The following is a 26,526-nucleotide window of genomic DNA, read 5'->3' on the forward strand; positions in this document are numbered from 1 at the left end:
AAAGGATTCTTCTAATAATAAAATTAATACTGAAAATATTTCTGTTAGTAAAGTGACTTTTAGGATACATCGTATATATGTATGCATATGTAATTAATGAAATAATTTTTATATGTTAATAGAACATTTATCTCTTGTTTACAATTATTTTTTTTTTCATCTCATCTGATTGGCACGGGATCATTTATTTAATTACGGTTAATGTATATATATAAATAGAGTTTAATAATAAATGAATAATTGGTGAAAGAAGGAAAAAAAGAATGCAGAAAGTAAAAAAAAAATGAAGAAAATAATCGTTCGATGAAAAAGATAAACTATATCTAAATGTATAAAAATTCACGTAATTTTACGCATCGAGTCATCATTTTTCATATATATATATACATATGTCAATGTACATATATTTGCATGTACATATACATATATGGCACTACTTATTCTAATTAAGAAGAGAAAATGATAACGTAAAAAAGAAAAAAGGATCATGAGCTATTTTTGAAACGCGTCGTCAAAAGCTAATGTTTCTTTCTTTTTTCCTTTCTTTCTTTTTTTCTTTTTCCTAATTCACAAAAAGCCTAATTAATGGACGAAATTTGGACATATCTTATCTTTAAAACTCATCTTCGTATATACCGAAAAATATTGGACTTTCTAATGGTCGTCATCGTCGTTTGCACAAAATATATTCTAACTAGCATGTGTATATACACAGGACAGACACACACACACAAACACACACATATGTATATATACATATACACAAATCAGGTTTAATCGCTTTCATGTATATACATATATAAATATATGTACAAGGTGAGCTCAAGGATTTTCATACGTGAGCTAATAGTTCAGCTAATGATATGATATAAAAATAAATTATTATATTGTTATAATAATAATTAATTTCAAATCTTTTCAAATGATCGAAAAAGTTTTAATCTAAACAGAAATGACAGAAAAAGAAACAGAATAAATCAAAATTAATTACTTTTTCCAATCATCAAGCTAACTAACTATTGGCTTAGTTTAATAATACTTAAACCACCTTGCATATATACAAGATATATATATGTATATGGATCACACAATACACATACATTGTTGACATTAATGTACCTTTTCAAATTGATCTAAGAAAAACATCGAAAAGCGTATTGACATGCGGCCTGCTTTTTCTCATATATTTTGGGGGAGGAGGAGGATTTATTTATTATTTTTTTTTTAATACTTTTTAATTTTAACGAGTTTCGGAATAAAGAGAAGCTAGAGAGAATGATGAATAATAAAGTATGTATTGTTTGAGACATGTAAGGACGATCATATTCGAAAGCGAGTATATAAGCTAATAGACTCTCTCTGATCAGTTTTTTTCAGCGCATGGAACATTACCCTAAATGCTGTATTAAAACGTATCCTCCTATTTAAATATGATACTTTTAATTCTTATAAGAACAAAAGCGTGAAAGCAGAAAAAGAGAAGAACACAAGAAGAAGAAGAAGAAAAATAAAATCATCAATCGTTATCATCACAAAAAAAAAAAAGGAAAGGAGAAACATAATATTCTTCAAATAATAAGAGAAAAATTAAAAGTATCATCGATGCTTAGTGTACACGTAAAGTATTAGTTGGATAAAATCGCCGAAACAAATCAATGAATCACGCCGCGATCTCCAATGATTAATTAATCTTATATAATCAGGGAAAACATCATTCTAATCTCACTATCGGATTAGATCAAACACCGTAGTTAAACCGGTTCGTAGGATTTTCTTATTTTATCTTATCTCTCGACATTTATATATTCATTCGTCATTGTCGTCAGTCATTGGCAAGGTACTTTCGTCTTTTTAACATATTTGCCTCCTCGTACTGCCATTTGAAAAAAAAAACAAAATAAAAATAATAATAATTTATCCATTTATCCAAAGGAAAAAAATATAATTAATAAATAAATAAAAAATTGGCCGACAATGAAACAACGGTAGAAAAAGAAATAAACGACATTAGTATAAAGATAAGAATTCCCATAATTATCTCGTAATAAAGTGTTAAAATATTATTATATTATCACTCCTCTATTTAATATCAATCCAATTTAGAAATTTCCCAATCGACCGTGCGGTTAAGAATCCTGTTACATAGACACACGTCTCGTTTCTCATCTCATTTCATTACATTTCGTATGTGTGTCCCACTTCTTTCTTTCTCTTTCTCTTTCTCTTATCTTTCTTTCTCTCTCATCAATCGGAGAGACAAAGCTAATTATCTGCTTTATATATTATCTTTTTTACGGAGAGTTTAACTCCTGTCAAGTATAAATCTCTCCCCAATCTCTTTGATCTGCTTCTCCAAAAGATAAATCCGTTAAATGAATTTGCCCGTTTTCTAAGACATAGTTTCATCAACAACATATCCATCATCTTGCAAACTCGTCGTCGTTGTCGTCGTCGTTGTCGTTGTTGTTACGATTGGTGTTTCTTCTTCATTTGTCGATGACGACGACGATGACGATGACGACGAGGATGACAACGACGGTGATGATGCAAACGGTGATGTCGACAATGAATCTTTTCGGTATTTCTCGAGATACTTTCTACGTGCCGTCATCCGCATATGTTCCTTTCGACGTTGAAGAATTAATTCCCTTTCGATCGATGATTTTGAAAAACGTCCGCCGAGATTGGATGGTTCTTCTCCGCTAAAAAATACAATTTATTCTTCTTAGTAAAATATAAATGTAATAGGATGGATGGAAATCGTATTAGTTTCATTAGGATCAGTTAAACGTATTTAGATTTTTCCATTTGTTATTCCTTTTCTGTGTGAAAACATTATTAGATTTTGCAATTCGCATTAGAGGTTTGAATATCTGTAAAAACAAATTGTTTTTTATATTATGAATATTTAAATGCATCGTTTAAATACATTTCGGGTTCATCTGTGTATAATATATTACTCTTATCAATTGATAATAGAAAAAATATAAAGTATTAATTCAATTAAAAATTGATAAGACATTTACCTATCAGCTATAGGAATGTCAAGCCTTGGATCTGAAGTGTTTTGGATCGTAGGAGTGGGAACGATGTGTGCCGTGGACGTTTGCGTTTGCGTTTGCGAGACGAATTCTGCTTGTGGTTCCTCGATCAAGTGATGAGGTAAAGTCAACACACCGTCTAGTATGTTTTCGATGGTCCATTCGACAGATCGTGTAATTCTCAGATCTTCCAATATCATATTGTGCGGATAATGTGGAAAGAGCTGTTGTACCTGCAAATATAATTTTCATTAGGATTTATCGATTATGTAATATTGATGCTGTTTTCTTAATGAAAATGTAAACAGATATGAAGATAACGCATTGTCATCTTTAATTGAAATCATAATTCGCTTTGATTAAACGTTCGTGATTTTTTACAATTAATTAGAAAATTTGAATAATTTCATAGACTCTCTTGGTGTAAATTTTGATAACACACATTTTTCCAAATTGTTGTTCAGTTTAATTCTATAATGTTTAGAATGAATTTTTCGTACTACTACTCACCTGTCTAGCCATTGCATCCATTTGAGAATTACTATGAGTCGAGGTGAAAATATTACCGCGTACACGATTGTGCGATACTTCAACAGAAAAACTTGGTAGCCAAGAAACATATCGGGATCCGTCGAAATGGAAGAAATGATTATCGTTCCTTCTTGTTGGCGTTTGTGGTTCTAACGGTAATTCAGGTGAACTCTCCCTATGGTTGGCTTGCATACTAAGTGCCAACCTACATGTAGGACAGGAAGTGTCCTGTTCCAACCATGATTGCAGACAAGAATTGTGGAACAAATGTCCACAAGGTAACTTACGAGCCGATTCCATTTTTTCCCAACATATTGCACAGTTGTCTGAATTATCTGCCAATTCGTCTTGCGTTGCCATTGGGTAACTGAAATAAATAATATTTTATTTATTAACAATTATTTTATTCGTTGATTGCATGAGTTTTGAGATTGAATTTGATTTCTGTTAAGTAGATAAAAAAAGAAAGAAGGGAAGTATTAGTAAAAGGGATAAAGATATCTGTATAAAGGGTGCCTTTAAGTAAGTGTCAGTCGAGAGATATCGATCGAACTATAAATAATAAATAGAATAAAATTATTAAGAACTTTTCGTGCTTCTTATTCAATTTTTGTATACAGCAAATCTATTCAAAATTTGTCCCAAATGGTTTCGGGCGTTGCCCAACGAGTGGTTACTATTTCTAACGAATTTTTTTCTATTTATTATTATTATAAAAAGAAAAAAAATAACATATATACAAAATGTAAGTGCATACTTTTGTTCCATGTGACTTAGTACAGCAAGATAGTTCCTATGTTTAGTAATTCTTCGTTGGATCTCGTAAAACAGATAACGTAGTTGCATACATATGACCAGGGATGCCATGCTGAGGAAAATGTTACTCCAAAGTAGCATGTGAATGTGATGACAGAAATCAACGGCCAATGCAGTCAGTTCTGACGTCAAATCCGTGTAATAGGTCAAGGGTCCACGTTTGTCCCATGAACGTTGAGAAGACGTACCGGCTCCGCGTGTGTCATACAGGTGAATCACATAACGCAACATGACGTGAATAGTACGGACTGCCAATAATATACACTAAAACAATCATTGTTAATAATTATTTAATTTTTGTTTTTCTATTATCGAGTATAATATATGAATTTGATATTTGAAATTATTTGATAACATTTAACGGAGTAGTAATACAATTTTGGTTTCAAATTATTGGACAAACATATTACTTATATTCGTATCATTTGCACATTTGTGTATTTATTTTTTCTTTTAATTAAAGGAATATTAAATTACGAGGAAGGTTGTAGACGATAAATTCTCGAACCTTTCCGATAACTTTCTCGACGGTTACACGTGCTGCAATTGTTCAAATTAAAGCGAAAAATAAATATTTATTGAAGAAAGGAAATAAAGTAAAAGGAAAAGAAAGAGATAAGAGTAATATTTTATCAGCTGTTTATCTGACGTGGCCGATATAAATGAAAAAAAGAAGAAAAAAGGAAAAATAATAACGACACAACGCAATCGCGAAAAAAGAAACTATACGCGAGCATATCGAACGACGAAGAACACGTGGTAAAGAACTTCTGAATAAACTTTCGTCCATTCAACGTTACGTTGAGTTTATGAATAATCTACGTCGTCGTCGTCGTCGTCGTCGTTGTCGTTGTCGAGAGTGCAGAATAGCACTATAACACGTATCTGTATATGTACATAAGTGCCTACTCCAAAGTATGTAATGAAACTTTGAGTATGTACATTTCAAAGTATTACATTAATACAAAATACCATATTTGAATAATCTAATTTAAGTAGGATTATTTTTCTTTCGATATTTCTTCCAATAATTACTTGCTTGTTCGTTGATTTAATTAGTATTGTTTGTATTTAATTAGTATTGTTTGTATTCTAATCATTACATAATTTGATTTCATTCAATGGAAAATATATTTTGATGTTAACGGCAAACGATATATTTTTGCATGCTGATAACACGTTGCCAGTGATTTTTTTTCCATTTTAATTTTCCTTGATTTAAATATCACCGTATGTTTCTAACATATAAGAAACATTTCTAATATTAAAACCGAATACGCGTCATTGGCTGCGATACAATTTTATACTACTCGTCGTATAATTTTACAAATGAATAAATGAATTATGATATAAGGATATATATTCAAAATAAAAACTTTATATATATATATATATATCTTACATTAGAATAAACTTGTGGAAAAAATGTTAACGACAAAAAGTTGTTATGCAATTTTATAAACATTGACGTAATTTAAAGTAACTAAGAAAGGATTGACCAATCGAAATTTTATAGAGAAAAACTTATCGAGATATCGAGAAGTATAATAATCAAGTTCGAATGATCGATCCTTAATTGGAAGAAAATATCGAGAATTATTGGAAATGGATTGCACTATTGCGGTCACTGCAATTGAAACAGAAGTGGAAAGTTTCTAGAAGCTAAGTGAAGAGTAATAGAAATGAAGAGACGTGTATCTTTCAAAAAAAGAAAGAAGGAGAGAGAGAGAGATAGAGATACACAAGGATAAAAAGTAATAAAAAATGTAACTAGGTACGGGTTGTTGACCGAGACCTTTCTCTTGCTCGTTAAAACCCATTCCTTCGATGTTAATTCGTAGGTTCTAGTCAAGCAGCTTATCGTTCTTTGAAATCTTTAATTATTCACAAATAATTCTTTGTACAGTATAACACGATTATTATTCTTTAATATTTGATATGTAAAATTTTGGAAGTATAGACAAATGGAAAGATGTGTAGTCGAGTGGATGGATGATCGTTATTTTAATTGAATTATATTTCATATATTTTAATATTTCATATTATTTGTAAATAATAAAATATCGAATAATTCTCGAGAGAGTAAGTAATTCGGAAAATGAATTAAATCTTTTCTAAATTTTTAAATCAAAATATTGGATAATAATAAAGAAGTTGTTCTATCTCTTGCAATATTTGTGATCAGAAATAATGAAATTTAAATGTTACAAGTGTTTAAAAGGGAATACGTAGAAAAGAAAAATAAACGTCAGAAGAACGAATGCAGTATGAAGAAAGAGAGAGGGAAAAAAATCTTTCGGTATAACGAGAGTAACGGGACTTTTGTATATATATTTATATACACACGTATACAATCGTAATTATAAAATGTTTTTGACCTTTTTGTATGCGTTGATGATAAACATAATTTGCATGCAATAATTAATTAACGTTTCAATGATTGTTTTTCTCATATACGATAAGTTTCGAAGTATTACGTGAAATAGGAATTAAGTGATTTATTAAAGAAGAAGAAAAGAAACATAATCATTTCTAAGATAAAATGATTAGAAAGGTAGATAAGGAAGAGAAGATTTCTTCAAATTACTTTCTTAGAAAATTCTCGCAATCAAATATGAAAAGGAAAGTTTTACGTTGTTGGTTTTTACGATATATATTCTTCGAAGTTTCTTTGCCAAGTAATGAAAGGAATCAGTATCAAGAATGTATCTAAAGCATTCACCTTGATTTATTTAATGAACACCTTTAATTTTACATTCACAAACCTATACGTAGATACGTATTTACGCGTACGTGCAAGGTGTACAGAATGAATCAAAAGTTTTTAAACATGTAGAAAATTGTTATCCAGTTTAAATAATCGAGTAACATTTAGAGAGAGAGAGAGAGAAGAAAAAAGAAAGAAAGAAAGAAAGATTCAGGCTAATTTTTTTCCCCTTTCGAATTATAAAAGTACAAAATTTATCTCGCAGAATTGCAAGTCCAATTAAAAGCGTAAGAAGTTTGAGGGAGAAAAATAATAGTCAAAAAGAGAATCGTAAATTTGTAAAGTGATCTAAGAAAAACTTTTGACCTTAGAGAATAAACTTTTGACTTATTCCGCATTATGTAACCCTTTTTAGAAAAGAGATTACTTGCCATTTTCATCTCTCTTATCTTTTATCTGAAAGAAAATCCGAAATGTTTCTTCTTCGTTTTACAGTAGGTGTGAAAACTTAGTAATAAACTTTCGTGACTTTTAAATGCTTTGAGAATCAACGACAGAGAGAACAAGAGATAGAGAGAGGGGGGGTGAAGGGGGGAGGAAGGTTTAAAGAGAAATTATTGGATTATGTATCACGGGTATTATGATCATAATTTAGATTTCAAAGACGTCAAATAATAAACGCTGAAGGAAGTTTTAACTTTTGTTTTATCTTTCGTAACATCCAACAACGTTAGATTATTGAAATATTCATTCATCAGATGTTTATTAATAATCCCGATAAAATGTATCCTTTTTTGTTTGACACAAATGAATCGTATCATCGAGATATTAGATTATTATATGTTTAATCTTTTGCAATATATGCTTGTCCAATTATCAAATGCACGCGGTTGCACAAAATTATATTTAACAATAATATTAATATTATTAATCTGATTCAATGTAAACTTAAAACGGATGCCTCTGTGTTTGTAGAATTATAAAATAATAAACATTATTAATATTTAACATATGATGTTTTAAGGGATGAAACAACAAATAAGCACAAATTTCATTTGTAATATTTCATACAATATGAAATTTGCTTTAATTTGAAATATATGTGCGTGGGCGTTAAATTACGAGATAATAATTTAAAGTTTCTTTTACATGATAATAATAATAATAATAATAATAATAAATGCAATGTAACATGCGTGAACAAATTTAAGTGATTTTGTTGAATAAGTTTATACGAAACCTTTAAACGTGTTTATAACATGTTTGTCGAAATTGAAACAATTTATATATCGAAAAGTAATTGGATCGTAACCATAACTCACCTCTGCTGCCATGAAGGCAAAAGTATTGAAGGTCACCAAAAAGAAGACTGCAGCGGTGCACAATAGGAGCATAAATGCAGAAAGTGCTAGAATTGCTGCCAAAAGTCCAAGAAGTCGAGCGTGACTCCATCCTGGTGTGGTAGGAGAAAAGGATAACTGTAACCAAATAAATGGAAATGATATCAAGGTTACAAGCTCCCAAAAGGGGTTTCTTGCTGATTTACATAAAAGTAAAAGTTCAAATATTTTTAATCATCCTTGAACACCCACACGTTGCACCTTTTAATCTTATTAAATATTATAATATGAGAGAAGAAAATATTTGCAAAAGGAAAAATCTAATCTCAATTCGAAAATGACGTTTAACACTTTAACAAATAATTTCCCCATACGTATATTCGTTTCATTGTTAAATCGATCATTTGTATTACTTATTTTTGGGGGGTGGGAGGGGGGGGTTTAATTATTTCGTATTGTTATCCCCTCGAAGAAAAAAAGATGCAACGAACGGGTTACGATTGTGCTTTGGCAGGTCTCTATCCAGTAACCTCGTTATCTCTATTGGATTAACTTAACGGGATTACGCGGATCTTAACTTGGTTGCGTAACGGAAAACTGCGTTCCTCGGAGTGCTATAGTATAGTTAGTGGCATTTAAAAGAACGCTTGCGTTTGCCATCATCGAGATATATACAAAAGCTGATTATAAACCCGAAGATCGATGAATCTACTCAAACATACGCTAGATTCTTTTCGTAAGATAGTTCACAACTTCTTTTTACCTCCGATAAATCCTCATCGATCTTATCTTTTTTTTTTTTTTTAATCAATTCGAGAGATCAATCTATTTTTTTTCTTTTTTTTATATTAAAACGTTTTCATAGACAGTTTTGTCGATGGACAATTTTATTTGAACTATTCGATTTATTTTTCATATTATTTTTTGATTATATCATGTTTCATAGAACATAGAACGAATATTACGAGAAAATCAATTGATTGTGATTTATATGAAATCGTTTAATGTTAAATTGTGATATTTGTAATTTTATTCATATAAGTAACGCAATTAAATACGACAGTTGTTAAAAATAATATTCTATAAAAATGATAATTAAACAGTCAATTAATTTGAAGGTTACTATCTTCTCCATTTTATCGAGTATATAATTATATCATAAATTAATCATATATGGAAACATATTTAAAAAAATACAAACTTTTTATAATACATAATAATACATAATGATAATAATAATAAAGCATCATTTAAATTTTCTAGTTGTACGATAAACAAAGAAACTAAACACGATACAGTACTCGACTTTCTAAGTTATCTAATCCACGTAAGCGATTGTGTCTCTTACCGTAAAATGTTCGCGAGTATACAATTACATATACTTACATATGTGTAATTATTTGTACACGTATGTAATTATGTATGTATGTATGTATGTATGTATGTAATACGCGAGTACACGCTCACTTAATTCTCACACAATTTTACACGCATGTTTATTATTATATCGAGCGAAACCTGGTTTTAATGGTGTACTTTCCTATACTTATACACATTCACATAGACGAGGAATAGGAAGAAAAAAGAAATAAAAACTGGCTGCGTTCGTCGTTAAAAAGAAACATTCAAGGACTCGTGTGTGAGAGAATGTAGCAAGTTGTGCCAACTTTATTGATTAACAACCAACCTTAACAATTAAAATATATCTTAGTTGTAATTTATTATTTTTTTTTCGTGCTAAGGAATGATTGATCGGTCGTTAAAGATCTTCGGATGACGGATTCGGATTCTATTTTTCCCTCCCTGTTATTTTCTTTTTTCTATTTATTAATTTTGAATTAATTAAAATATTTGTATTTAGATACTCACGTATTCGAATCGATCCTTGCAAAGTTGACTGAGCAAGCTTAGAAATCCAAGAGCGGTAAACCATGCACACCAAAGTACAACCTCGTCCATGTATTGTACGTTGAGCACGCCAAAAACGAATATGAATTTGTAAAAGACGAAATTCCAAAATTTGTCTTTTAGATGTTGCCTCTCGGAAACCCGTAGCTCACCGAAAACTAGTTTTTGAACTGATTTTCCAAGAAGTATCAGTACGCAGTAAGCCATGTTTATCAAAGTCTGTAATAGAAAAACAAAAAGGGTTGAAATAACTTTTATGATGAGATCTTTGTTAATAAAATGAAATAAATCCAATAATTTTATAGAGAAGAATTGTATTTCTATTACTTCTTCAAATTATTGTCAACCTAATAACGGGAAAATAATACGTATAAAATTATAATAATATGTCAAGTAGATAGAGAACAATATAGACGATACAAATATTCGATTTTTTTTTCAAATAAAATATAATGATTATATTAAATAAACGTAGAGATGATAAATAATGAGAACAACGTACGAAAACGTAATAATCATTTGTAAAATTTATCTCCTACGATTCGATATCGATTAACAATAATAACAATTTAGCCAATTAAGAGGAAAACAAAAAATCTAACGATTTTTTTAAAGTGTTCATTAACGAGAAAAACGAAGCATGAAACGTTCGTTCTTATTCGAAATTTGTAACAAGTATTCTCGAATCGATTGGATATATATGTACTACACACGTATATGCATACACATGTAAATGCATACATATGTAAATGCATACATATGTGTAGATACGTACGTACGTACGTAATGTAGAAATTGTAATAAAAATTTAAAGAAAAGTATTCGATTTCGTGTGACAATAATACTTGAATCAATCGATTGAAGGTCAGTAATACTAACGATTAACTTGGCAAAGCTTATAAAACATTAACGCGTCAAAATGACTAACCGACGCCTAACGATACGTTGCCAAATGACAGAATTTTATTCGAAAGGACATCTAATTCTAGATACCTTTAGTTATTTTCTCTTATTTTTGTGGCTGGTTATATTTGAAATATGCGGAAATTTAATCTAACAATATTTTTGTCATACTATTACAATTTTCATGTTTTAACATACGCATATTTATTCCGCGAACAAAGTTAATCCTTTATCAAAATATTCGTAATTTCGTTTTGTTTCTTCCAATGGTAAATCAAAAAGAGAATTTTTTTTTTTTTTTTTATTTTCATTTTTATTTTCCTTCAGTTATTCAATCATTTTCTCGCGTTGTTGCACGCGACGATTATTATAACGTACAACTTCATTTTGGTATTCTATTTCCTATTTCTTTTCTTTTTCTCTCTCTCTCTCTCTCTCTTTCAACCGAACGATTTTAACTTCCTTCTCATTTTTTCTTTTCATCGAATTCATCGAACAATGATAATTTACACGGAATAGATTAAGTAAAGATAATTAAGATAGAAAGAAGAAAAAAGTAACTACATAGTAGGAAGATTACGTACAGTGGAATCTCTTATGTTTAAAAGTAGAAAACAAAAATAAAAGAAAATAAAAAGAAGAGGAAAAAGAAAATCTTGACAAATGTAATTTAAATCGAAGTCAATTTCATCCGATCGAACAATTTGTAATATTAAGAGAAGAAATAAATATCTCGAACGGCCTTGAAACGTCTTCTCGAAATGTTTCTAATTGCAAGATTAAAATCTCAAGAAAAAAATGTTGTTAAAAAAAACTGGTTGATCCGTCAAATATACATATTAATATTATGTATGTTAAATATTCGGGGATCATTGTGGTAAATTTCGAGTTTCGCTTTTCCCCTTCCCCCCGTTTTTTGAAATATTTTATTTTTAAACATCTTCGCACGAACCTAGAGACATAAATTGTGTAAAATTATTCCTATACGTGTTCGTAAGGTTAATATTTTCATAAGGAAAAGGAAGAAAAAAAAACCCACAATTTAAATTTATTCTAAACGCAATAAGTTATTCGCGTTATATAAAAAAAAAAAAAAATAAGAAAAATAAAATAAAACGTGTTAGCTGATTAGATTAAAAAAAGAAGAGAAAAATTCTTTGAATTCGCACGCATGAAAAACATTATAATAAAATGCAAAAAGGAATTCTAAATGATGTTTTTATATTCGTAAAATCGCAGATAAATTAAAAGTACAAATATTATGATCAAAACGATATTGTGATTGGCGCAATGCGGTTTTAATAATCTGCAACGAAAGATATTACGACAATAAAATAATTTTGATTCTACACACACGTTGTTGGTACAATAGAATTTTAAAATATTATTTGAAGATAGTAACTTTAATCCGAAACGAAATTTAAGTAGTATTATAAATGACGCAATGCGGTTATAATACCTGCATTGAGATATATTATGGGAATAAAATGATTTAGATTTTCTCAACAATTGAACACAATATCATTTCGACATAATAACTTAAAACTAAAACGAATTTCGTAATGTTACTGACGCAATGCGGTTTTCTGGTACCGCTTTTATAGGCCACAATATACTTAACGATTACTTCTTCAAACATCAACGAACATCATTTCAAGTTTCTCGATATCTTTTGTTTATTATTAACTTTGTTAGACATTCTGAAGTATCATTCATACCATAAAACTTACTCGAACTTGATTATAATAACCGATAAAATAAAAGTAGATTATCATTATTTTCTTATTATTTATTTCATTTACATATTTTCCTATAATTAATTACAAAAAATAATTGTTAACTATTAAGATATCTTTTATAAATAATACAAATTTAATCCACAAAATCCAAAGGAACATTGAATACGAACGAACGAATGAACATACAAGCACACACACATGCACACATTTGCAAACAAAGGCTTATAGATTATTACATGAGTAACTACTACTATTGTGCTAGTAGTTACTCCTCCTATCTCGAAGTCGACTATTTTTGTTGCAACTACGAAGATTACTTTTTCCTTCGCGTTAATAACAAAAGATTGGAACAAGAAACTCAATGTTAAACGTGCACACACTATGTAGGTGTAGTTAAATATAGTTATATGGAAGAATGATATGCATAAATTTTCTTTTTTTTCTTTTTCCTCTTAGATTACATGATGTATTAAGAATCGTGCTTGTCATTCGAAAATCATAATAAGATAACTTGAAATAATAAATTATTGGTTTGTAATAAATATTTGGTTGTGTCGTTATTAGGTAATCATTGATGAAACAGGTTTGACCAGTCTTCTTATTATTATTATTATATTTTTATTATATATCCCGATTAAAAGTAGGAAGTATATAAAAGGAATGAATGTTCATTTAATCATAATCGTATTCTTTGTGGTTTTTGTGTTGCTAAGTTCGATGTTCTAAAATTTAAATACGCAAGATACGTAGATACTTTAGTTAGTATCGTTGGCATTACGCCCACTGCCAATCGTTCTACGACCGTTCCGCAAGAACTTTACTATGCAACACTACTATATACTTCTGTATATCTCTTTGGTATTACGTGTTTATATACCTGATATATATATGTACGTCATCGTTACTCCAATAAGAAAATAACACTCGACTTCTCCTTACATCGTTGGATACAATTTTGTAAATATTTTCTTTAAACGTTACTTTCATTTCGTTTATTGCATCCGATTATTATGATTAGTCAATTTCAATCAAATATAATATCACGGATATTTTTATTCAAACTTGTTTACTGAAAATTCCTTTCAATAATCGTCAATAACTAATATTATTATTGTTGGAAAATAATTTATGGGAATATCTTTTCTATTTTAATCGACCATAATATCGGAGAGCAACATTTTTATTTCGATTGTACGTATCTTTTTAAATCGTAATTATTATAAAAAATGGTAAATTAATATGTCACATTAAATGTTTCAACGTAGATTGTGATAAGATTTATCTTCAAATTATTTATGATTACATGTATGAGATAAAAGAAATTCAAAAAATTTAGAAAAATGAAACTGTGAGCATATATGTAGAATATATATATACACGTAGAAATATAAGAATGCGCGCGCGCGTGCATTTTCATTCGCGAAGACGCCACGCGATATTGCGGCTCGATGCGTAAAAGGGTGCAACGGGACAATCGATAGTACGTGTTAACCTTCGAAAATATATATATCACGTCTCGATGATATACACTAAATTAATCTAACATTTATTTATTTCTTTTTAATTTCCAAATAATTTACAATATTTTGTATGTTTAGAATATTTTAATCGTCAAAGACTGACATATCTGATTTTCATATAATAAAATCGTTGAAATATTACCGATCAAACAAATTATTGAACTTCTTCTTCTTCTTCTTCTTTTTATTAGGACTTCGTCCTGTTATTTGTTGAACTTAATAGTTAAAATATTTAACAGTTAACCAAAGACAACAAAATTCGTCGATTAATCATTATTTCATGCAGTGAAAGAAAAAAAGAAGAAAAAAAAGCAAGAACCAGGAAATTGATTAGGTAAATTTAGACTTTCTCTAAGTATCTTTATTATTTATGACTTAACATACTATCCACAGTTTGACCTAGGCCTACCAAACGTTTGCCGTTAAGCCCCGAGGGTCTTAAATTTTGCGAGAGGGGACTTACTACTCTCTCATGGTAAAACCCGACAAACCGGTTCGTTTTTCTGACCGAATTTCTCTACGTCTACTTTATTTATACGTATGCAGTAGTATAAAGGAATCGTAACATTCCATTTTTGTTTTGTTCTTACTATATAAAATAAAACGATTACATCAATGGCACACGCGACCATAATTGAAAGTGCAAGTGATTTAACAATAAATCGATATTTACAAGGAACGATTTTTATTCATTTAGTTATTTCACTTTTTAAATATCTCGTAAAAAGATATATTACATGATTTACGATTTTATAATGACTTTCATAATTATTATCACAATTTTTTTTATCATACTTTCTATTCTAACATCATTAGACTGTATAATACTGAATTATTATATCATAATGAATAGAGAATTGTAATACGAAATTATTACCACACGTATATTCTACATCAAATTCTTTGCACAAATTTAAGAGAACGAAAATATAAAAGAAAAAAACAAAAAAAAAAAACCTAAACCTCATTTTTATCGCTACGCGCAGATAAAAATAACGCGAAAAATATTCGACACACGCGCGAAGAAAATAAAAAGATAATAATACGTACGAAAACGATAATAACTATCGACTTATTATAATCGTAATCCCATTTACAAATTTCAATCTAATATTATTGAACGTTCAGAATTGATTGTTGAATTAATACAAAATAAAAAATGAATAAACAAATATCTCGAGTCAATAAATTTGATGTTAAAGTCATTCAATTGAATATTATCTAATTTAAATGTTGCATTATCATTGGTGTTGCATAAAAAGGAATGTTTATTCGGCACGCGTTCGTATTCGGCGTTCGTCAACCTCTAACAACCGAGATTAGTTAGACGATCGACGTTTATCAAGAACGTCAAACGGATTACGTGGCAGAGACACCGTTCTATGTGTTTAGGTATGTATATGTGTATAGTAGTCTCCCGAATGGAGAGCGTGATGCAACTTGACGCATAACGAATCGACTAGTCGGTCTTATGTTAAACACAAACACTATGATAAATCACTTTTTTTTTCCTTACAATTCGCGAATAATCTCATATTTATTCCTAATTCATATTTATACGTTATACAATTCTCGATTCACCGATGAATATTACATAGAATTTATGATGTCTGTAATTTATTTCATCATTCTCTGTTATCCTTAATTTTTCAGGATCTACGCAAATTATTGAAAATTATTTTCTAAATTATTTTGCATATAACGATTTGGTGTAAGAAATATTATTTGTTGTATCACATTCGAGGATTAAATCTGTATAAATTAGAATATATAATAATATTAAATTATCATTAATATATTATAATAATATTGTCTCCAATTTTGTAACGTTTAATCTTTGAAAATGTGATACAACGGTGTGTTTATAGTATTGTTGGAAATTTTACGCAACACGTTTTTATTATTATTATTATTATTATTATTATTTTATTATATTTTATCTTTTTTTTTCTTGTTTCCAACGAGTACGCGTGAAAAATTTTCTTAATTGGACGGGAAAGAAGGAAAAGAAAAGAAAAATAAAAAAAAAAAGAAGAAAAAAACGAAAATGTATATAAAAATGGTAGAGAGATAAGATTAACCAATGAACGAAAGTATCTATAGGCAATATAATAAAGGAGATATAGCATTGGTTAAGTCTTGTCTGGGTCGACTCGCCACGACTCGGCGCAACATCGATTTTCCCGGGTCATGGTCGAGCATCGATTTTCGCACGACGCTTCTCAGCCCCCCTTCTTCTTCACTATACTCTACACATTCTCACACTCTCATGAACGAGAGATTAAGCGTGATTATTATTTTCCAAAGAAGATATCATTTAATAGAAACTGGGAGAACAATTTTCCTAGATATTTCAATCTCTCCTTTTTTTCTTTTTCTTCTTTTTTTTCTCTTATTATTTCCCATTTTATCACATTTCATTTTTTATCACATTTATATATTACATATATTTTATTTCTTTTTTAAACTAACAAATATTATACAAATAATATATACGTAATATCTCATAGATTAGATTTTATCTAGAAAGATATATTGCATTAGCATGTGCAACATTTTCATCATTTTATTTAACGTATATGATTTTTATTTTTTTTTTATTATTTTATTTATCTCTCTTCTCATTCGTGTGACAAATTTTAATAATAATAATAAACTTGTGGCAATTGCAAAGGCCAATTTTTGTTTCTTAAGTATATTTTTTCGTATTTATTAATTATACGCGTTTTAAATATTATATACGAATAAGATTTTATTTTAATTAAAATGAATATCTTAAGAAATCCGATATTATATTCGGATATCTATACTACACTGAATTGTAATTAAAGAAATATAAAATGAAGAATACATAAATATATTTAGATGAAGAGTAGGAAAAAGAAAAAGCAAGCACGATGATTGAAATATAAAAATAGAATACAGGATAATAAATAATTAAAAACACTTAGTATGGTGAACTTTTGTTTTCTTTCTTTCTATTTCTTTCTCGCGAATAGATTCAAAAATATGCAAAAAATAGAAATCAATTCCGACAAAGTTTCTTTTCCCTTTCTTACGAATTCTATTTAACGCTTTATTATATATCATTATGTTGTTAAATCCGTAGATGCGAATTTAACACCTAATTGAAAGAGAAAACAAAAAAAAAAAGACCCTAATAATTTATCAATAACTATCCATGCATATTCGAAAATGAACTCTATTAGAAAGTTGTTGAATTTTTTACTTCGTATTGCAATTATACTCGGAACTGACACTACAAGTATATACTTATGTAATCGCAGCTACTTCATACTTAACTAACGTAATACACATTTCAAAATAAACGTTTGAACGAAAGACAAAAAAAATTAAATAAAATAAAATACATTTAACATTTTATTACAGAGATGTGTTCTGCACTTATTATTCACATATTTATAACGCGAATATTTTGTGAAAATTATACATTATCATAAATTATGCGATTATTACGTTAATGAAAACTTTCGTTACCGGAACAAATTAAATTAAAAAGAAAAAAAGAAAGAAAGAAAGAAAAGAAAATAGCCAAAATTTGTTTGCAAGTTTGAATCTTGACGATTTAATAATGACATGTGGGACTCACCCAAATGCAACCAGGATCCTGTACCATGAAGGCCATTAACTCTTTGAAGTGCATACCAATACTTCTTGGAGAAGTTGTTGTGCCATTTTCGATTACATCGGTGATGCCCTCGACTATGCTAGTATGATTTGTTCTCCATGCTGGATCCTTTACGACTTGGGCGGCATAATAAACGGAACAAGAGAGTACAGCGAAACTTAGGCTCGTGTAAACTCTTAAATTGGGTACGGGTATTCGATCTAAAAATTCCATCGGCATGTTCGCGTTATTTGTTTTCACTATTTTCTTCTTTTTCTTTTTCTTCTTCTTCTTCTTCTTCTTCCTGCTCGATTCTACGAGAATTTAATTTATCTGTAAACAAAAAGTAATAACAAACATTTTTTAATTAATAGATCTCATTTTTATTTCCTACGACAATTGGCGTGCGTTTTATTTTTCTATAAAAGAAACAAAAAAATATATCAGGGATCTCGTACACCCCATCGCGAATATTTTTCATTTGAGATTCTATTCTTTTATCTTTTTATCAAATTAAAATAAATTAGATCGAGTTACTTGATGATGATAATAATAATAATAATAATAATAATAAAATATTGTGATTATATGCAAATGTATTCTTTAAATTGTTAATCATTATTTTGTTTTTTTACATTCTGTTTCAATTAGTATAAAATTCATTTAATTTTAATATAAAAATTTATTATACACGCGAATGCTCTACTTATACTTTGTGCATGCAAAGAACGTAATGTACATGCATATGTATGAATAAAGGTGTCGCAAATGATTCAAACAAATTAACTTTTTTTTTAAGTAAAACGCTAATAGTCATTTAATCAAAAATTTCCTAATGATTGTTGAACGCGCAACTCAATAATATAATATTTGTTTAGTTTAATATCTTTTTTTACGTGTTTGGAAAAAAGAAAACGAAATTAATTAACGATAAAACAAAAATCAAAAAGATGCAATGTCGAGAAAACTAATTACTTTTTTATTCTTAAGGGGATAGGGGATAGAATGTGGGTTTCTATTTCAAATTAAACGATTTTTATATTTCCTAGAGAGTTTTGAATTTTTGAATAAATAGAACGATGTCACGATCGGACATATGAAGAAGGGTTGTGTATTAAAAAAGAAATAAATGAAAAAATAAATAAATAAACGCTGCCGCTGCTGCTGCTGCTGCTGCTGGTGCACCGATGGAAAATCAAAATTGAGAACGTTTGATGACTTTATTTTATTTTTCTTTTAAAAACATTTTAACAGATATAGTTTATCGAAAGAAAATATTGAAAAATATATCTTTTAAAAGGTGATCTTCTTTCTAGATTCAGCTAAATACTTTGAATTTCTTGAATGAATGTAGAAAAACATTTATGTGCTGTATAAAATAGGTTAAGAGAATTATATATATATATATAAAAAAAAACTGCAACAGTTATACAAAAAGAAAAAAAGAAAAACAACAATAAAAAGAGAATATTAAATAGATTTCCAAACGTCTATATGTAGAATTTGAATAAATATTATTACGTGAGTCAAACGTATTTAATTTATATTTTGAAAGAAATTAATCAGAACTATATTGCAAATTCATGATTACAAAAATATATTGTTAAATAGACATGACTAACAATTATGTCAATAGGTGAATGAAAAGAAATAGAAGAAAAAAAGATAACACTTCCAAAGTATTTTATTCTAAGAATATATAAATGCATATTGTTGACCTCGTTATATTAAGTATCCTATTAAAAAACACGATAATCTTTAAGAATGGTTACGAGAATAGTTTAATAAAATAATAGGGGTATTTAAAGATCTACAAACAATTCTAACGAGTTCTAGGATAATACATTTGTTTATAATTACATTAGACACATAATATTCGTATAATTGGTCAGAGAAAAATTCATTAAATTCATATAATTCTTTTGGTTATCTAAAATAATATTTATCTTATTATTCCTCGTATAGAAAATGAAATGAAATCATGAATAAATATGAGTTTTTTTTTTTCTTTCTTTTTTGTTTTTTTTCTTTGCAGCAAATTCTTCATTAAAATTCAGTTTTATAATTTCTCGATTGAGCCAAAAATGTGATGATCGTGAAGGCCAAGAAAACATTATTTTTAGTCTACTTATTTGTTACGAAAGCGTTCTGTAACTCTTATGAAGTATTTTATTTTTCTTTTCTTTTTTTTTTTTAGATCGTTATTCCGCGTAAATGATTTCGTTCAAATATTTTTTCAAAAAGAAAACAAATAAAATAAAAGATAAAGATTTATTCGTGGAAAAAGAAACATAAAATGAGTACTAAAACTATACACGTTTATTCGCTATAGATAAACGGTACGTAAATCTAAAAATGATATGAATTTTCTTTTGGTTATCTAATAATATTTTTATATATATATATATTTTGCATATAATAAACAGTTCTGTTTTAAATAAAATTATACATAATTAATTATAACAAGATCAAGTGATCCCTATTGATCGTAATAGAATTTAAAAAAATTCAATTATTCGATTTATTTAGAAAAAAATTGACTCTAATTATATCATCTCAATTAAAATAACAAAAAAAAAAAAGAAACGCGCAAGCATTTAATGTTGTTTTTTTTTTTCAATTAGCATAATCATTCTATAAAAATATCACTGCAACCGGAAAGATAAGACATTATGATATAATTAAAGAATCATACTAAACGTGAATGCGGATGTTAAGTAGCTTATTTATTTTCTATATATATCATAACACGTACGCACTGGTTGCTATTAAGCGAGGAAAAAACGTGCTGGAAAAAATATAAATGCACATAGTGGAATGCATGCGTATATATATGTGTGTTTGTGCGTGCGTGTGTATCTATATGCACATTTTTATTACGTTTTTATTTTGTTTAGGATCCTTGGAAGTTGACAAACACTCAAAAAACTCGTTAAAATATTTATCTATTGTAAAATGGTCACAAAAAGTTGACAAGATTAAACAACACAACACGAAGAATTCTATTTATTTAATAATTAAATTTCTCGATACTTTATAGACATAATTAATAATCATGAATATGTATCATTTCATACGTTTCATAAAAGAAATGAACGAAGTTTGATTTGTTAGAGGATATAATCGTGAGGATGATAAGTAAGTAAGTATGGAAGGCGTTTCGCTTTCATTATATGGGATGACGACCTTTGAAATAATACTACTAATATGTTTCATGACAAGGGAAGTTCCTATTAACGAAATAAAAAAATTCAAGAATTGGATTGTAGAAAGTGGAACAGTGTAGGAGACTTTGAATTTATACGGGGATTTAATTCTTCTTTCAAAGTTTTAAGTTAAACGTTTGTTCAGATAAATTTTCATTCAATTTATTATATCAATCGAACTTTCTTTTTTATATTCGTCACTTTATTCATTTATTATTAATGATATATTTTATAATACGTCAAATTCAATAACTTTGTTTCTACAAATTGTAATTAATCCAGAAACGTTGTATAAATTGTGTGATATTTTGCAAATTTATTTTTTCAAATTATTTATATATATATGTGTGTATAGTAATACTATAATATTACATGTTATATACTTTTCGATGATTGAAAGCCAACGGCCTCGTCCCGTTTCATTTTTACCATTCTTTTAACCCTAAGGCTAGCTATCGTGTTTCGCGAGTCTGAAGGACAAAAAAATGTTAATCGAATCACTAGTTTTTTCTCTCCTGAATGAATAAGAGAGAGAGAGAGAGAGAGAAAGAGAGAGAAAAATATTTCTAACTCTCACACGGCAGGTAGCCAAGTGCTTCAGGCTAATCGATTTTTTCTTTACGAGGCAAACTTTTGTTCTACGTTTTACTACCGGCATTATTCATTCGGCCAGTGGGTCAAGAAGGTTCCTCCTCTCCTTCTTTTCTACTTACACATATACACCCACAAAGTTTTTCCTATAATAATATATACATATATTATATATATATGTACATATATATATACGACATTATTTTCCAGTATATGTGAACTTAATTTTATTTTAATTAATTACTTTTAAGGTTCAATCGAATCTATTTGAAAAATCACTTCAGAAATATAATTGTATTGTATTTATATTTGATTTCAATTTAATACGAGAAATAATAAACGACGAATCGAATTGATTTTACATATTCTGACATAATAGATGACAAAACGAATTCTATTCTTCTATCTAGTTTCGATTAATTATTATTTCATTTCGATTCTTATCAATTTTAAAAATAATTGCATACGTATATGTATATGTATATGTATATATACATAAAACAAAATGATATATCGAAAGACAATTTAAAATATTAATCGAATTAATATACTTCGTTTAATTCTCTATTTTTCTGTCTTGTTCTTTTTCTAAATACTACAAAAAAAAAAAAGAAAAAAGTAGCTTGTTGGAGAGACGAAAAGGTAAAAGAAAATCAGGCCGTCTCATACATGCATACGTAATGGATAGAAGTATCTCGTGAAACGCGTAATAGAGAACGAATCTCACAGCAATGAAAGAAAGGAGAGAAACCTCTGGGGCTCTTTTCTCTTTTCTTCTTGTTTCTTCTACTTTTAGTTGCACGACTCCTAGACCATATCGTTTTCTCTTTCTTTCTTTCTTTCTTTCTTTCTTTATCTTTTTTTTTCTTTCTCTATCTGTTCTACATTCTACGAAAACGAAAAATTTTCCTACCCGTTGAGCACATACTACTCACTCGTTTATATTACACATTCACGTATATGGGATCTATACGTAAATGTATTTAACAAATAATCTATGTACGTGTAACTTGTATAAATGTAAATTAGGAAAATACGTATGTATATATATATATATTCGGGATTACGAATAAGATAAATTAGAAAAATGAATCTAATAATAAACTATGACTTAATTGTTGACTACTAGAAAATATAAGAAAAACAAATTATTAATACTACCATTTTAAGTAATCATTATCTTAATAATAACAGTTACAATATTAACATTACACTGAGCATTATCAATTGCAATTAAAATGAAACAACCGATCATTTGATTAATTTATTCTAATTCTTTCATATCATCGATAATTAAAAATGATATTTGTTTTTTTTTTTCAAGTATGAATACTTTTAAATTAACTGTGTTACGTAGTGATAAGAAATAATGTATAATCAACTAATGATACTTGTGTATCTATGACAAACATATTACTCAATAACGAAGTAACTGTATAACTTCTACTCTATATTTAAATATGTGCGTGCACACACACACACACACACACTCACACACACACACACACCTGTGTAGTTTATTTTTATTTTATATATAAAATAAAGAGGGAATGAGATATACACGATACAAATTTGTTTATCATTACGATATACGTAATTTAACTACATACGTGTAAATGTATAACTATTGCATATTTTATCTGTGAATTAATATACAAAAAAAAAAAAGAAATATATATACATATACAATTTTAGTTACATAAATGAACGTCTGTTAATTTTTTTTCGAGCCAATAATAAATAAGGTAAATCGTTAAATAATATTTACTCAGATGATTACTTTATTTTTTTTACACGTAATTTATTTTACTTCTTCGTCCTAATGATTCTTACGTGTTTTAACAGAGCATAAAAATAAATGTATTATTCGCGTGTAAAAAAAAAAAAAAAAAAAAAGAAAAAGAAAAGAAAAAATCTATTTTATAATTGTGCGTTTAAGTACGGGTTTAACTTGTGTCATGCATAGCTCAAGGCCACGAATGAGCTAGACTTTTAACATACATACATACATACATACATACATACATAACATTTATATCAAGGAAAAGCATATAGTTTTTGTATGCAAGAAAAATATTAATTAATATAAATAAAAACAAAAAGAAATTATATAGAATTATTATTAATTATATAATATATGAAATATATTCTTCATGTGTGTATGTGTGCATCTCTACGAATCTTTTTAATTTAATTCTTCAGTCTAACGGTTTAAAAAGAAATTAATTTAAAAATGTAATGTAAACTGATAAAATAAAAAGATAAAATAAAATAAACGTAGAATAATCAAATATTTTAAGGTAAAAAAAAAAAAAAAGAATAAAGAGAAACCGGTGGAATCTCCCAAACGATTTTCACGGAAAGTCCATCTAGTGTGAACGTATCAACACATATATTTACTTATACATATATTTATATGCATGTGTGTCAAAGAGAGTACGCCGTTGTTCAATGCGCACAATCTATCCTCTTCCTCTCTCACTCTTTCTCACACACACACACACACACATCTTCTCACTCTTATAGATCCTCTTATAATATCTGGAAAATGTTCAACCCCTAACAAGCAAGTATGCAACCAACACGGTTACAAAAATGATTCTATCACGGTCAGATAATCTTAACACGAGCCAAATATATTTTACCTTGTTAAATAACGAAATTAAATAAATATTTTTATAAGAAAAAAAAAAAAAAAGAAAAAGAAAGAAATCAATCAAAAGTAATAAGAAAGAAAAGTTCATTCAAAAAGGGATGAATAATTAGCAAAAACTGAACGAAATACGAAAAAATTTTGTACGAATTCACGTAAGAGTATATATATATATATATATATATGTGTGTGTATATGTTTGAGTGTGTAGATGATAAAGGTCCCTTAAAGTCGTATCGAGCGAATTTTCAAAGTGGACCATTCGTGGTTGGGCCAATACCAAGGTTCCAATAAAGTACATATGTATATATTACCAATCTATAAGTGTATGTGTACAGACGTTATGCATGCGTGTAAGTATGTTGGTAAAATAGAAATAGAGAAAGATGAAACGAAGATATGGACTCACCCTTGAAAATAGTTCGTATTTCCTTCGAACGAGATGAGATTTGAAGTGGAATAGACAACAACATCCAGCGAGAAAAGAGAATAAGCGTCAATTATCCCAACGATCTTTTGTGCTCGTGTTCTTCGTCTTCGTCTTTTAACCGTTGTTCGTCGTTGTCGTCGTTGTCGTCGTCGTTGTCGTTCACTGCCAACGACGCGTCGACGTTTCTTCTTCTTCTCCTTCTACTTCTTCTTATTCTTATTCTTATTCTTTTTACTTCTTCTACTTCTTCTTCTTCTTCTTCAGTTGCAGTCGTCTCACAGTTTGTATGTGTGTACATATATCTATCTGTATATTATATAAATATATATATGTATATGTATTTTTATGTATGTACAATAATATATATATATAATTTATATGATGTGTGTGTGTATGTGTGTGTACGCGCCCGCGCGAATGTTTATCTGTGTTCTGTTAATCTCCCGGACGGTTCACTTCGCGCACAATTTACCACTATATATTACCACGAAAATAAATATATATATATATATGTATATATAAACGAGTATAACGGTCTCACGCGCTACAGGACACTCTGAACAGACGAACGGAGACACAAATAAATATTTTGTATCATATAGTTATATGTATATATGTATATATATATAGTTATAGTTAAGGTAAGACCTCTGACAAGTTGGAATATTTTCGAATTTTCGATGAAACACTGTACCAAATGATAGAGTTAACAAATTCGAGAGTTCGAGTTACTGTAAAAATTGAAATTAGAATTAATTAAAGATTACGATTACAATTTTTTAAATTGGATAGTATAAGAATGAAGGTATGTGTGCGAAATAGATTGCGAATCAAAATTGAAAGTTAGATTATCTTTTTCTTTTAACGAGACGGAGTAAGAATTTAGAATTGGATTCGAAGATAAGATAAGAATTAAAGTTTTTAGTATAACAAGAGTATGAATATTTTAGTTGGACTAATGGACAGAGTCTGAAAATTAGAATTGGATTAATTTTAATGTAGTATAAGAGAATTAAAGTTTACGAGTTTAGAGTAAGACAGAGGAGGTATAAGTGTTACGATAAAAAAAAAAGAATTAGAGATAAGATTAATAATTAACAGTTAGATTAAAACAAAGTTAAAGTTATGGAATAAGAAATATGAGTAAATTCATTTCGTATTTGATGCAACGATTAAAGTTCGTACCAGGGTGTATGTGTGTGTGTGTATATATATATATATATATATGTGTGTGTAAGAAAGAAGAACAAAGCTGGCAAACTTTAATGAAGATAAACAAAGATAGATAGAGGATCGTGTTCAAAAGTGAGATGAGAATAGGAAGACGTTATGAAATAATATGAAAGTGAGATAGAGTGAGTAAGAGAAATAGATAGATAGAGAGAGAGAGAGAGAAAGTGAGTGAGAGAAAGGAGAAGGGGAAGAGAGTTCCTGGTCGTGTTTTGCCGTTTGTATTTTTGTTTTTTTTTTAAACAACTGTTACAGAGATATAGTTGAAAAAGAATGATTTAAG

At 28.5% G+C, this 26,526-nt stretch overlaps 1 protein-coding gene across 1 annotated transcript; it reads right to left on the minus strand.

The window, feature by feature from the left end:
• Positions 1 to 2,218: 2,218 nt before the first annotated feature.
• Positions 2,219 to 25,269, minus strand: LOC122514120 (E3 ubiquitin-protein ligase AMFR-like). The gene is made up of 8 exons (XM_043630780.1): positions 24,993 to 25,269; positions 18,116 to 18,466; positions 10,305 to 10,562; positions 8,418 to 8,573; positions 4,330 to 4,652; positions 3,552 to 3,939; positions 3,027 to 3,274; positions 2,219 to 2,702 (listed from the first exon to the last, which is right to left on the minus strand). Exons 2-8 carry the CDS (start codon positions 18,371 to 18,373, stop codon positions 2,390 to 2,392), a joined length of 1,944 nt encoding a protein of 647 aa, XP_043486715.1. The 5' UTR covers positions 18,374 to 18,466; positions 24,993 to 25,269; the 3' UTR covers positions 2,219 to 2,389.
• Between the last annotated feature and the right edge of the window lie 1,257 nt (positions 25,270 to 26,526).

Source organism: Polistes fuscatus, unplaced genomic scaffold, assembly GCF_010416935.1.
Source record: "Polistes fuscatus isolate 324 unplaced genomic scaffold, CU_Pfus_HIC Scaffold14, whole genome shotgun sequence".
Classification (NCBI taxonomy): domain Eukaryota; kingdom Metazoa; phylum Arthropoda; class Insecta; order Hymenoptera; family Vespidae; genus Polistes; species Polistes fuscatus.